We start from the raw sequence: 15,853 nt of genomic DNA on the forward strand, positions 1-15,853 counted from the left end.
AGAAGCGGGTGGGCGATAAAGATCTTTCCTGATTACGGGATAAAGGATTGGAACTGTCGGAAAGAAGCTCTATCCATGCAACACTGGCGATTGTGAAAAAAATTATCTTTTGCCTTATTGTGTGATATGCACAGAGGCCCACGCGAGGCGAGGCCCGCTTATCCTCTCGCGTGACCCACCCTTCACGCGTGCCTCGCGTTTGCTTCGCTCTTCCCTTCACTCCCCTGTAAAACAAAAAACAAATCACTACTTGTTCTATAATCTTATATTTATTCGGGGAATTTTTTTTTTTTTTTTTTTTTTTTTTACTATATTACCTTATACCAAGATTTTTTTGGTAGCTCTGCTGTATGTATCAACACTTTTGTACAGGTTATATCTTGTAAAACTTAAAGTTATTGAACAGTCAGGTGCCCACCATAGAACCCTATCGACAACAGTGTAGCCAATTACCAATTCAAACAAAGGAAGTTTGGTGCATGCGTTTTCGTCTGGGTTGAGTTGTGGGATGTCGTGTGCTTCTGGTTAAGTTATAAAGTTGTTTTTCAAAATGGTGGCATCCGCAGTCGAATTTGTGGCAAGAAAAAGAACTTTCAATGGTTTGGTTTCTCTTTAGAGTCTCAAAACGTGGTAAGAATTTAACGTTTTTGTATACTTTTCCCCAGTGGATATAAACATTTCAGGGTTTCCGGAGTATACTACTCCTATATATTAGCTAACTTGCAGTGGACCTTTGGTGGTGTTCGACCGGTGCAGGATTGGTGCAGGCCTCTGTCTTAAACAGGTTCGAGTAAAGTGCACATAGATAACGAAGCTAACTGTAAATTTCTTCACAGTAGTCACAACTTGAAAAAAAATCAGCTATTTTAAGCCACTTTTATCGCGTGTGATGATGGAAATTGTAAAAATGCTAGTGTATTCCGTGATTTAGAGGCGTAAGTGATGTCTTGAAAGTTTGCGTGATTGCACGAGCCGCTGGAAAGTGCAATTTGAAAACTTTCCAAAACATCTTTTCTGAATATTACAGAATCTATGAGCAATTTACACGACCTTTTGTCTTTGTTATTAACAAAATCACTTTTCAGGGCAACTTTCACATTCTAGGTGCGCATAGCTCTAAAAATCTCCGGCAATGGTTTTGAAAACGTTTCTGCTCTCTTAAAATTGGGTTTAATCGATACGATAGATAGATAGTTCATTAGAATATCGAACATGGCAGTCCGTAGGCTTCGTTACAATTACTAAGAACTAGGAATAAATAAATTCCAAATACAAATTGAAATTATAATAAAACCATAAATGTGAAAAACTCTCTATATATGACTATGTACAAACTAGTCTAAAAAAAAATTTTTTATGTACACATACTTGGAATAAAAGTGTTCTTAAAACGATTTGTATGTGTACGGGGCATGGCATAAGTCCCGGACTGTGTTAGATTATATCTGTGTTCTCTCTTAGGAGGTAAGACAGGCACGACTTTGTAATCCGGGCATGACATGATAGACTCGAAAAGCTTCCTACACAGAGCCACGCGTCTTGCGTGCAAGGTTACTAAGTCGAACCTGGCCAAACATTCGAAATATGACGCATAAGGACAAATGATGGAGAGCGCTCTCTTTTGTACCCGTTCAATGTCGTCACTAAGATACTGTGGAAGCGCGTGATGGAAAACTGGCGTACAGTACTCTAAAACAGATCTTATCACGGTGCAATTAAAATTTATAATGTCGCTCAGTGAAACGTTGGCGCGCTTTAGAAGAACAATAAAATAAAGGCGCTTGTTCGCTTTCTTAATGCACTCTGAGATATGTTCATTCCATTTTAAATCTGAGCTTATAGTGACTCCTAGGATTTTTACACTGTTTGATACTGATAGTTCCTTGCCATTAATCACAATTGGTGGAAAATTGTAAGTGTTCCTTTTAAAGTCAATGCGCATATCCTTGCATTTATCCGCGTTCAGTTCCATCCTATTTTCGATCTACCACGCCTCAACAGCGGAAACTGCGCTTTGTACATCACTGGTCAAACCTCGCGGCATCGTTTGGGCGATAGTCGTGTCGTCTACATACTTCCAAGTGAGCGCGTCGACCTCAAGATCGTTGATCATTAATAAGAACAACCAGGGACCAAGCTTGGTCCCCTGTGGTACCCCGGCGGGGACTGAGCCCCATTCTGACCTGCAGTCTGACGACAACCTGACACGTTGTTTCCTGTCTGACAGAAAATCCAGCACCCAGACGCGAACCCACCGTGGCATGTCCAAGGCTTCGATCTTACTGGTCAGCAAATTGTGATCAATAAGATCAAAAGCCTTACGATAGTCGAAAAATACCACTCTCACAGCTGCGCCTGTGGCGTCAGTGGCTTGTGACCAGTTATGTACCATGGAAATCAGAGCGTACAAGGTGGAGGATCTTGGAATACCGCCATATTGGTTCGGGTCTATAATCTGCAACACCACTGGACTGACGTATCTGAGTACCACAAAATCTTCGGCAACCTTAGAGATAGCGGGCGTCAAGGAGATAGGACGCAGGTGCTTAGTAGCATCTACCACGGGTTTTTGCTTAGGGAGAGGCACCACGTCCCCAAGCTTCCAAGAGGCGGGAAGCCTTTGTTCTCTAAAGCTCGCGGTCAGTATAGATGTAATAGGCTGTGCGAGAATCACTGCATATTCCCTCAAAAGCCAGTTACCGATGTCGTCAAGTTCAACTGCCTTCCCCGGGTTTAGATCGGTTAGAGCGTGTAGGACATCAAATTCCGTAATTAAAGGCATATCGGAGTCCTCCACTACAGTCGGGACAGCGTATAGGGGTTGGTAATGCTTCATGGGTTCTAAGAACACAGCGTTGATGGCGTTAGCTAGTTCAACGTTACTTAGGCGATCAAAACTGTCCCCGAGCTGAAGGTTGGAAAGGAGACTTTCAGAAGATGACGCAGGATTCATACCGGCGATTCGTTTAACTGCGCTCCACCACTGCGAGGGCTTGATGTTCTTTAAATTATTCACTTTGCTTGCATAGTATTTACTGCGAAGTGACTTACGCGTGCAGTTGACGTCATTTCGATATCGCCGGTATTGATCCATGTCTCCATTGTGGAAGGCGTGTTGACGGATCTTAATGAGGTTCTTAAACCGCTCAGTAACCCACGGGGGGTCATTCAGGTGAAGTCTGACATGTATAACCGGCATTAAGTAGTCAAGACCAATTTTGATGAAATCCGTAAACAGCGCCAATTTAGCCTCGCAGTTGGATGCCTCGCTAACCACTGACCAGTCGATAGATGCGAGGAAACGCCCAAGCTCGGACGTGCGACTGGCCCGAGTGTCCCGCTTGGAAAGGGTTCTTCTACTTGGGCCTTCCCTTAGAGCACGAGTTGTTGGGTGCACGAAGACAACATTGTGATCCGATAAACCAAACGGCGGTAAAATCTGAACGGAATTTATATCGTACAAATCTGGTTGGTTGGTGAAGACCAGGTTCAGGATCTGATCACCCCTAGTGGGCTTGTTGACCAATTGCCGCAGTCCGAATTGTGCAGCTAAACGATTCAACTTTAACCGATTGAAATCGCCGCAGAGTAGAATCCCGCAACCTGGGAATTCTCCCTCAACAGTATTCAAGGATGCTGATAGATAGTTCAACAAAGCAGTGTCTCTGGCGCTGTCGTTGAAGAACGGATGGTATATCGTGGCCGTGATAACGCAGGGTGTCCCGCGCGGGAGTCTTTTTGGTCTTAACCACGCCCAAAGAACTTCGTACTCAGGGTCTTGTAAGTGATCAAGAGATCTATACCTGATCGAGTCCACTATATAGAGCCCAATCCCTTCGTGAATGTCCGTGGTGCGGTTTCTAGAAATAAACGAGTAACCGAGAATGTGGAGGTGGTTTTCGCTGATGGTGTCCCTCAACCACGTTTCGGTAATGAACCCTAAATTTGGTTTGTAGTCTAAGATGGTAGAACGAACTTCGTCCATCTTGGGCGCCAGAGACATTGTGTTTGCAAGCATCAAGCTCATGCCAAACACGCTACGCGATTCAATGGGACGATCCGTGATGACTGGAAACGTATTGTTGTCAGTCCGAGAGTTTGAAGTGTTCGTTCCGTTCTCGGGCAACACCGGCGGAACGGAAGGGTTGTTTGTTTTGTTAGTTTGAAAGGTGTTACCTTGAAAATTTAATAGGCTCGACGAGCGGTTATGCAAATTACTAGATTCGTGGTCCAGTGCAGCAATTTGGTCAGAACCCATCAAATCATCTTCATTTGGAGTTAGAGAGACGTTGGCATGGAATTGTCTTGCAGTTCCTAAGCACGATACACTGTTACCTTGCTTTCTGCGACCGCCACGATACAAGGGTTTAAAGACAGTACCTGAGAAACTCTGCACCTATCCCTCCCCGAACTCAATGTTAACCCTAGCTTGATCTTCGATACTATAGTGAATCCGCCCACAGATTTCAGATGGGCGATTGAGTAGTGCTTGATACCCGTTGAGTCTCTCAGGGGACAGTTTTCTCGTCTTTTGAAGTTGTAAATTTAACATACCTTCAAGAATTCCTTATTGAAGGGTTACGCATTCGTCGATACAAAAGAAGTAGACAGTTAGGCCTTTTGCCTCCTGATTTTTTTTCTTCGAACTACATCAGTGTGATTCTTTGATCCCGAGGAACACCTGCGCTTGAGAGGAGCTTCAAAGAGGGAAAGGAAGATGCGCAATAAATGAGTCAGCGGTAGTTTGACAAATGTTACGCGTACGTGCTTCCTTATTAGCTCATACGTCACGTTCTCGCGAAGCGGGAAAACCAGAGGAGCGGGATCAAAGCCGTCATGCCCCAAGAGACTCCATCAACACAGGAACTAAAGGAAAAAGAGACTAAACTTTTTCCAAGAGACTTTGACAATGTTCATTTTTCCGAGAATTATTGCAGCGACGAAAAAGTCTCAATGATTTGATCGTGAAATATCTACAGCAACAATAGCCAGCAACTAAAGTATTATTATGTGAAGGTGTAGTCTGATCGTCCGGGTGAGTGTAGTCCTGAGAAGGACTGTTGTCGGTGGCAGTGACTGACGTTTCGACAACCTGTGCGGAAGTCATCATCAGAGTCAAGTGAATGATTGTTGTCAGTAGAATGTTCTTATTCCAGTTCGTGTGAAATGATGGGTTGGTTTTGCCGTGAGGAGGCCATCCAGATCGTCAAAGCCACCTGCAGACGACTGGTCAAAGCGCGGATAAATGATTGCCACAGAAGACTCAAACACCACAGTAACAAATTACGACAACTACACGACCAACTGAAACAACTGATACCAACTGACCTACTTGACACCGTTACGACAATTGCCGACAAACGAGCCAACAAGACGACTGAACGCGCCCGCACTGGACATCAACAAAAATTGACACGACTGCTACGAGACAAAGAAGAGAGACGAAGCAAACCGGACGACAACTGGGTAAGTAACATTTCTTCTCGTTCCATAGACAAGACTGAAACTCGGGTACTATCATACGGACTAAAACACTCAGTAACACCTAAACGCATACCGACTGAGGCTATTGTATCTAGTGTTGAGGCGGCCCTGTCTCGGCAACGAGAACTATCTGAGCCGACCAAGGATAACATCAGGAGCAGAATTGCCTCCACTATACAATCAACGTCACTACATGACAGCAACTTGACTAAAGACGAACAACGCGCACTGAAACGACTGAGAAACGACGAGAACATAGTTATCCTACCAGCCGACAAAGGACGAGTTACTGTTGTTAACGACAAACGAACCTACGAAGAACTCAAACGTGACCCAACTCCTGCCCTTCAACGTAAACTCAACAGTAAACTACTGACACTCAAGAAAACGAACGCCTTTGACACCCAACGGTACTATCGACTGAGGTGCTCGGTACCACAGCCACCGAAACTCTACGGTTTGCCGAAACTACACAAACCTGGTTTCCCGATGCGACCTATTGTTTCTTTCTGTGGCTCTCCCACATACCAACTATCCAAGTACCTGACGACAATACTACAACCGCTAACCGACAAATCCAGACATAAACTACAATCCACTGAAGACTTCATTAACGCTACCAAGACTGTTCAGATACCTGACGACTACAAACTAGTGTCATTTGATGTGAAATCACTGTTCACAAGTATTCCACTTCAATTAGCATTACAATGCACTGAGACTGCAATCCGAAAATCTACCGAACCACTACCGCTACCGACAGACGACATCATGGACTTGCTAAACATTTGCCTAACGTCTACTTACTTTCAGTACAACGGTAAACACTACAAACAGTTACACGGCACTGCCATGGGGTCTCCAGTTTCTGTTGTTATAGCAGAAATTGTGATGCAGAACATCGAGGAACGCGCCCTTTCGACTTGCCGACAAACGATACCGCTTTGGTTACGTTACATTGACGACACATTCACCGCCGTTCGACATGACGAAATTGACGCATTCCACAACCACCTTAACGAACAAAACACTGACATACAGTTTACCAGAGAAGTCGAAGAAAATGGCAAACTTCCTTTTCTAGACTGCCTGGTAAGCCACAACGACAACTCATTACGGACGACAGTTTACAGGAAACCGACACGCACCGACAGATTACTAGACGAGTCATCCTACAACCCTACATCACACAAAGCCACAACTATCAGAACTCTAACACGACGCGCACAACTAGTATGTGACTCGACAGACAGCTTATCCGACGAGAACAAATAACTTCACCGTGTTTTTACGAAGAACAACTACAACAACGACTTCATCCGACGAAACACTCACCGACCCACTACCACTACCGAAACAAACGACACCGCAACCCCTACGACTACAGCAACCATACCGTACATAAAAGGTATGTCTGAAAACATCTCGCGCATCTTACTACCCTTCAATATCCGCGTCGCCCACAAACCCATCACCACACTACGTCAGTTACTAACCAACGTTAAAGACAAAGACGAACCGAGGAACAGACAGGGAACGATTTATAAGATCAATTGTTCCGACTGCCAAGCCTCCTACATCGGTGAGACTGGCAGAAACCTCACAACAAGACTGACTGAACACAGACGGGCGACGAGGAAAGGTGATGTCAGCAATCACATTGCTGAACACCATCGACTTACCAACCACAACATTGACTGGGACTCTGCGCAATGCCTAACCTACAGCACTGACTATTTTCAACGACTGACTCTGGAAAGCTGGTTTACTAACTTAGAACAGACTCCCCTAAACAGATGTCAACAACTACCCGCCCCTTACAAACGACTCATTCACGACATAAACATCACAAACGACCGAAAAAGAACAACCTAGCTTTACCGACAGACCGAAACAGACCAATCACGAACGACTTACGTCACTTGAGTCTTACAGCCAATAACATCACGGCAAAACCAATCCATCATTTCACACGAACTGGACTAAGAACATTCTACTGACAACAATCATTCACTTGACTCTGATGATGACTTCCGCACAGGTTGTCGAAACGTCAGTCACTGCCACCGACAACAGTCCTTCTCAGGACTACACTCACCCGGACGATCAGACTACACCTTCACATGTTACCCCCGGGTTCAAACCATTTACTGCATAAAGTATTATTAATAGGATCTCGCCTTCGCCGATTTACGTCTGAAGTAATTAAGTGTTCGAATTTGTCACCTGGTAAAATTCTTACCAAATAACGCTATTGAATAAAGCTATCCTTTTAGTTATCAATGCGAACCCTTCCAGAAAGAGCCCTTCCTAGTTTCCGCCTTGGAATAACTACCACCAACTCCCTCTCCCCCCCTCCCCGATCCAGATCTAGTTTGTGCTATATTTCAATTCAAGGAGTCGTATGGTGGTTCTTTTCTTAAAAAAGAAAAAAAGAGAGGGTGCTCGTCAGTAGTCTGACCGCGATGAAAAAAAAAACCTACCTGAAGTTCCAAGGATTAAGAAAATTGAGAGAGTGCCCGGCCCGTATCTAGAGGCGGGTGATAAATATCTTTCTTGAATACAGGATCAAGGATTGTAGCTGTTAGACAGCGCCAGCGTTGCGTCGCGAGGAAACGCAGATACATTAACGCGTCAAGATTCCCTTGTCTTCTCATCATCAAGGGCACCACATCGGAGCCTTCGCCACCATTAACTATAATGTAAATAGTAGAATTCTAAACAACATTTACGATTTTGCTGCTAAAGGAGTACCTCACCCCTACAACTAGGACAGAGATTTCGAGCTTTGGTTCGTTATTGCATCTTGTGTCTTGCGTGACTGGCGTTGTGTGACTCACTTTACGTCTCTACAATTACGGGACACACAAAAGTTATTCGATATGGCGAGGAACGCGATTAGAGTACGGCCTGCTTGCCACTCAGACAGAAAGAAGCGTTTATTCATGTAACACTGAATAATGATTGTAATTAACACATCACTGGCAATTGGAAACATTTATCTTTCATTTGATTTTGTATTTTAGTGTAAGGGTGGAGTAAAGGTAAAGTGGTATGCACAAAGGGCACATGCGAGGCGGGGAGCACTTACCCTCTCGCGCGCCCACCCTTCACGCGCGCCTCGCGTTTGCTTCGCTCTTCCTTTATGTGATCATATGGATTAAGAAAAAAGCCACTGTAGTCATAACAGTTATTTACCTTGTCCAGCCTTGGAATCGAGAAATGGACAACAAAAAACGCGCTAAATAAGCGTAAATCTTGCAGAAGTTTGAATCAACTAGCTTTTAATCCGCGAGAGAAAGAAACGCGCGGCTCACGTGACCGAAAATGGCGCGAAAATCCACCGCGCACGGACTGGGCTAGCTACAGTCACACTTTACTCCTGAAAAACAAGCATAAAAAAAACCAAGTCACTACTATTCTTATATCCATTCAGGGATTCTGTTTTTACCCCAATATTACCTTAAATCAAAAATTTGTAGATAGCTCTGCTCTATGCGCATTATGCATCATCAATTTTGTAAAGGTTGTATTTGAAAAACTTAAAGTTATTGAACACTGTCAGGAGCCCACCTGACACTGAAGAGTTACTCCATATTGTATTTAACATATTTCCGTTTGGTGCCGCGGAACTACCGGAAAATCGATATAGCATCCTCCAGTTGTTGAATTAGTATAATTTCGTCCCTCTTTTTTTGTTGGGAAGTTTGATGATTTTTCCGGGAGAAATTACCTGTTTATCACTCCGGTGAGTGATAAGGTGAAAAGAGCAAATTGAAATTATGACACGACCGCGTTGTGATATTCCAGAGAGGAGTGTAACCTTGCGACAATTTTCCTCGAATGCGCCTGAAACTTGATTGTTGTTTAGTTAGTAACTTGGCCGCTTATCTCGAGGGTTAAAGACTTCATGGCTGCACTCGAACCTTATCGATTCGTACCGAAGCGCTAGCTATGCTACAACAGTGCAGCCAATTACCAAAACAAAGGCTGTTTGTGGTGCATACGTTTTTGTCTGCCATTTGGGTTGAGTTCTGGGATGTCGTGTGTTTCCGGCTAGGTTACAAGCTTGCTTTTCAAAATGGCTGCGTTCGCAGTACAATTTGTGACAAAGAAAAGAATCTTCGAAGGTTCTGCGTCCTTTTGGAATCTCAAAACTCGGTAAGTAGTTAACGTTTTTATATGCTTTTAAACAGCTAATATGAAAATCTCAGGGTTTCCGGGGTTTACTTCTCCCTCAAATTAGCAAATTTAAGACGGGACCCTGCTAGAGTTCGACTGGTGCGCGTGCAGACTTCAACTGACACAGGTCTCTGTGATGTTTTGAAAGTTTACATTATTGCACGAACCGTCGGAAAGAGCAATTTGAAAACTTATTGCAAAACATCACGTGTGAATATCACGAAATGTACGAGTAATGCACGTGATTATTGTCTTTTATGTCATCAACAAAATCCTTTCTTAAGGCTTTTTTCGCATTCTAGGTGCACGTAGCTCTAAACACCTCAGCGGTGGGTTTGAAAAAAATTTCTGTTCTCATATAAATGGTTATATTTAATACAAGGATCAATTACAGTATCAGTACCCGGTACCCCTCCCCCCCCCCCCCTGCTAGCCCAACATTAACCTTAACTTGTCATCAGCTGACTGTTGCTGGGTAAGGGATTGGGTGGTGCCCAGACATTGATCCGATACAATAACTGTGACAGAGAAACCAGGGTTTCCTAAATAAAAATATCTTGTTTATCTTCGTATAAGCTAAAATTTCTAGAGTAAAGATACGGAAATCCCGTATTACACTTTGCAAATTACTCATGCATGCGAAGTTGAACAATCGAGAACGACTGAGATATTTCTTCTGCCTGGATATAAAAATCTCTGCTATGACCGATAGCTGAAAGAAAATTTTATTCTAAATATTTTAACTATATGATCAGTGTCTCACGCATGCACCACAGTAGTTTCGTAGTGAGGCCCTTTCCCTTGGTTGCTAAAACAATTTGAAGGGCGGATAAATCTCAAATTTGTCTATACGATGCGGAAGAAGTGATTTATTTTCCTTAATCTTCAGTCTAATTATCAGCGGTAGGTCCTTGACAGACCTCTCGTAGATTCGCGTTGCTCAAAGCCTCAACATTTAACGCGGATGAAAAACTCTCGTGCCGAAGCGCTTATAAAGAGAGCGTGCGTACAGATTGAGCAAAAGTAAACAACTATACCGTGTCTTTATATTAATGACATTGTCATTAACGCAAAAGCACCAACATAACGAATACGGTTTGCTGTATTGAGAAAACTGCCTATTACAACTCTTAAATAACTTACTCAGCTACTTTTTAAATACTAACGTCTTCTAAATTATCAACAGTTTCGTGAAGATCATGACCTAAAAATATGACGCGACGAAATATATTGGTTTTTTCTTTGCGATTCAAAATACCGCAAGTATCCTTAGAGGAATCGTAACTGTATTGTAGCAGGATAACGAATTATCTTTATTTCAGACATCAAGCTATCAATTAGTATGTTGAAAGAGAGAGTAAATTTGTATTTTGGACGCTAAGTTCTGAAAGAACGTCAACAGTACAGGCAACGAGATGACGAAACTAGAGATTTTCATGAAGCAAAACATTCGCTCGACAGGTGCATGTTCACACTTTCCTTGCCTTTCCATGCAAAACAACACCGATAATTCTCCAATTTCTGCACCGTCTGAAAACAGCAACCCCGACGGAAAATTATTTATGCGTCTACTTTGCACTCAACACTGCTCTCATGTTATGCTGAAGAGAGATCTGGTGCTGCAAATTCTCATTGATCTACTCGCATAATACTATGAAGGCCTTTGGCGAATTGAAATTTCATCTTTCAGGCGATGTTTCCACAGGCGTCGCCGCCGTGACATCTGCAACCCTTTAATTCCTACAGGAGATTAACATATGGATTCTCTCTATAATATCCATACATTATCCATCAAACAGGTATTGAGGATACTCAAATTTATCAGGTAGAAGTTGTCTTGATTTAACATCAAATTCTTACAACTTATTTATAAGGAAATGTGTAGAAGATAGTGAAAAAAATCAAAGGGTTAACTTTCTAATCCATGCAGTCATTCTTTGTAGAAATCCTTTTGCCCAGTGGTGATTGTGACTCTGAGATGACCCACTTCAATGTAAAGACAAAAACAAAGCAATTTTTGGCAGCATAAGACAGACTTGTACTGTAACAAAGGCAGATTTCTGTTTCAAGAAAATTGTGAGACAAGTGGCGGAAGGGGTAAAAAAGCATAATTTGGCATGACTTTCATCTGTCATAAGTGACTATTATGATTCGCACATAGAAAACTCTTTCCCCACTCTAACAGAGTTTAAACATTTTTATTAAAAAGGCAATGTCTAAAAACTTAAATGATTTCAACTGAGCTAAAATTTGATTATGTACATCCCCATGTTGAATTTCTGCTTGTCAGCCTCACTCCTTACAAAATTCAAACATTTTCAAACTCTTTTTTTCTCCCATCTCTCAGCAAACTGTTTTAACAATTAGGAACTACACCCACACAAAAAAAAATTGATGAACTGAAGAAACACTGATTTTTATTTGCAATAACCATGGCAGCTGTTTGTTAACCAAGAGTGTGTTTTAAAATGCATGACCAAGTTAATGAGTTCCTTTCCAAAGGGTGATGTCCATACTCAATTTTTCGCACATTTGAAGACAGTTTTCAAAAGGCCACATGTAGATTACTCTTTGGAATCTCAAAACAAAGGTAAATTTTTACACACACAAACCAGGCTTTAAGATTCCTGGGCACTTCATACATTAACATATCCTATTTACATCTCAAAAAGCTTAAATTTCTAGAAAATGCAGAACGGAAATATCGTTTTACACTCTGCAGTCTACTTATGCATTCGAATTTCAATAATCAGGAGCGGGATTTTTTTCTGAGTTTGTTTTAATCTCAGTAATTGCGGTTTGACAGAAGGAAATTTGAATCAAAATGTGTTTAGAGATAAGTGCGTTCGGCTAATCATAGTAATTCAACATTCGGCTATTTTCCTTGCAAGTCAGTGAAATCTGTGAACCGGACACGATTTACAAAGGTGCATAGTTTCCCTAAAATATATTAAAAAAAAAAAAAACATATTTGGCCAAGGTTCTTGAGGATTCTGTTTGTAACACCGGTCCACTTCACTCAGGTTTCATTCTATTGTTATCGCTACTGAAATATCTCTTTGTTTTCCAAATTGCTACAGTTTCGGCTTCTCTTTGGTCATCATCGTCGTCTCTTTGTGCTTCATTTGAACCTTCATCATTAAAGGTCTCCCGAAACTTCTCGGCGATGAATTTCTTTACCACCTCCTGAATGCATTCTTCCTCTGGGCATTCCAATTTGCTTCGTAGCTCCCTGATGTCTTACACAGCCTGCGTAGTCGAGCACCTCTAGAGACGATTTCACCAACATGTAGATATCCAAATGTAACAGCACGGCGCCAGCAATTCCTCCAGCTAAATTGGCCGCGCCCACTCCCAGCAAATCCCCGGTTCGCACGAAGAGATAAGTAGCAGCGAACGCCCCAGCCACTAACGAAGCCGTGGACGAGAACAACCGAATAAACCTGGCGGAGACATCTATTTTCTCTTCAGTTGAAGTCGTGAACTCCCTCTGAGCTAGATTGTGCAGAAATGCAAAACTATTACTCTGTCTTATGTCGGAAATGATCTTCTCGAGCCTGTCCAACTTTTCTTGCAGTTGCGTGCAAGCTTCCCTGTCCTCGTCAATGGCTTCTTGAACCTCTTTCAATCCTAACTTTGTGAGAATTAGCTCAATTACTTTGGAAACAGACATCACCAGGCCCCCCCACGCCTCCGATTCCGGCGCCAACAAGGGAGATCACGAGCCCAGCTCCAAAAGTGAATGGCGCGGTGATCAGGCCCGCTACCGCTAGGATTCCTCCCACTGCGCTCGCGGAAGCACCTGCTATGGTGGATTTGCTGACATTCATATGGTGCTCATGTAATTTGGACGCTAGTTCCTCAAGTTTTTCCATAGTGCGTTTCCTTCTTGGAATCCACTGCCTAAGAGCGTCATTCAAGTCTTCTTCTGACCGGTCTAATTCTCGGAAACTTGTAATGACTTGGACATAAACCTCTTCTGACAATAAAGGTCTGCAAGACAAATATTCAGTGAAGAAGAAAAAACTTTATTTCTTGAAGATCTAGTCCATGAACCAGCTTCCGTTTAGGCGCAAGAATGGTCACTTTTTATCGCCGGAGGGGGTGGTGGAGGGGAGGGGGTCGGAGATTTTGATTGTGTTAAGATAAAATTTATCTGATCTCCTCATTAGCCTCTGTAATATTTATATGATCTCACTCATTGGAAGTTAATTAGCAGTCAATTTTCTATAGTCCCCTACTTTATACTCTGTTGGCGACGAGTTATCCCCCTCCATTCCCCCTGAAAACTGTGTAATCCCCCCCTACAGTGCAATAAGTCCCCTTCTCCCAAATAGCTCCCGCTAGCGGCTCACAGAGCCCAAATGTCTGTCTAGAAAACAACGCCGTATAGAAGTGTGTCATTTCCCAAAGCACTTGAAAATTTGCCCAACTATTTATAACTTCCTCATTAATAACGTCACAGGTAAGGTCACAGCGTAACCTGTTGTTTTCGATTGGTTGGTAACGGCGCGCGACTAAAACAGGAAGTAATTGGACTGATGCCAGCTTTCTCTGAAATCTGCGTACTTCCTTACTAAGTTGTTTTAGTTAAGAATTAAAGGAATATTTAAGTTGGAGATGAAGTACAGTGGAACCCCTCTAAACCGGACCATCAATAAACCGGACCATCAATAAACCGGAATCTTGTCTTTACCGGACGTTTTTTTCGGCCCTAAAATCTCTGCCGTACATTTCCTCTATTTTTAACCTCAATAAACCGGAACCCCTCACTTCCGGAAACCGGACTCTTTTTTCACTCCGTAATCACATACTGACAAAGAAATTGACCTTGTTAACTGGACGTGAAAGTTTTAAAGATGTAAATTAAGAAATGAAAAGAAAACGACGCCACATTCTGATGTTTTTGGATAAAGCCTCATCACATGGCGACTGTCAGCTCTCGAACGTAACCTTGAAGTTTCTTCCCGCAAACACAACATCCCATTTATAGCCACTTGGTCAACGGATCATCTGTAACCTTTAAGGCACGATACAAGAAACATGCACTACGATCGCTCTTAAGCAAGATCGAAAGGGCTGAAAGCGTTTCTGAACACTGTAAAGAAATAATGTACTGGACACTATCAACTGAATAGCCGAGGCATGGTCTCGACTCTTACAAAGTGTTTCAAAACCACGTACTGGCTTTCCTGTGACTGACGAACAAGAAGATGACTACGAAGATGAAGGCGACATTCCGCGGTCGCTTCTTGCTCAACAGTTGAGAGTCGATCAGTCGATCTTACAAAACGTTGACATTGAACCGCCAACAGAAGAAAACACCGGGGACTGGGAAAGAGACCCGATATCAAGCTTTGTTGAACTGACAACTGAAGAGTAGAACGAACAGTTTGTCCATATGATGAGCAGGAGAAACATGTTGACGTTCCTGGCAGTAACCCTTCACATAAAGATGTGCTTGATATGGTTAATAAGTTAAAAAATTTTGCGGTTCACAAAGATGAGAATTATCTCTAACTGGTTCTAGAGCTGGAAAATTTAACCCAAAGAAAAATAGTTGAACAGCTTTGTAATTAGATGCAGTTAACATTGGATTCCTTTTTCCAAAAGTATCTTGGAAGTTTAGACAGAGAATCTTGAACATCCTATATTTAAATGAGTTAAAAGCGGGGATCATATTACTATGCGTGTAACACTGAATTTTTTTGTATATCAAATGAAATGATGTTGAAAAGCTTCCTTGTGATCCATATTGTTAGTTCCTTAACTGATGTGCTTTATTAGTGCTCGTGTACCATGAACTGGTACTTACAGTCAAACAGTACATTATGCTGCATAAAATCGCTATATGGGTAAAACCTCAGTACACCGGACACCCCTTAAACCTGACAATTCCTCCGGATTTGAGGGGTTCGAGTTTGACTAATGGTCGTGGGTCGTGGGTCGTGGGTCGTGGGTACAAGTCGTGGGTCGTGGGTGTGGGTGTGGGTAAAAGTCGTGGGTGTGGTTAATACTTAATAATAAAAATAACCATTTAAAATATTAAATACAATAATACATAAATTTTATACAACCCTGTCATTCATTAATTTAACTGTTCTTTCTTCTAGTTATTTTATTTGATTATTTAATTTATCCTACTTTACGTCTATTTTTATCTGTTATATCAATGTCAATGAAATCA

At 42.3% G+C, this 15,853-nt stretch overlaps 1 protein-coding gene and 1 pseudogene across 1 annotated transcript; both read right to left on the reverse strand.

The window, feature by feature from the left end:
• Window positions 1–1,984: 1,984 nt before the first annotated feature.
• LOC148740422 (uncharacterized) lies at window positions 1,985–4,003 on the reverse strand. The gene has a single exon (XM_088749676.1). It carries the CDS (start codon window positions 4,001–4,003, stop codon window positions 1,985–1,987), a length of 2,019 nt encoding a protein of 672 aa, XP_088605802.1.
• A 7,842-nt stretch (window positions 4,004–11,845) lies between these two features.
• Window positions 11,846–13,943, reverse strand: LOC148740423 (uncharacterized; annotated as a pseudogene).
• Window positions 13,944–15,853: the final 1,910 nt, after the last annotated feature.

Source organism: Stylophora pistillata, chromosome 2, assembly GCF_964205215.1.
Source record: "Stylophora pistillata chromosome 2, jaStyPist1.2, whole genome shotgun sequence".
In the NCBI taxonomy this organism is placed as follows: Eukaryota; Metazoa; Cnidaria; class Anthozoa; order Scleractinia; family Pocilloporidae; genus Stylophora; species Stylophora pistillata.

What these genes read in the sequence shown, in the direction of transcription:
- LOC148740422 (XM_088749676.1), bottom strand. Translation starts at nt 4,003, where the DNA reads ATGTCTCTGGCGCCCAAGATGGACGAAGTTCGTTCTACCATCTTAGAC.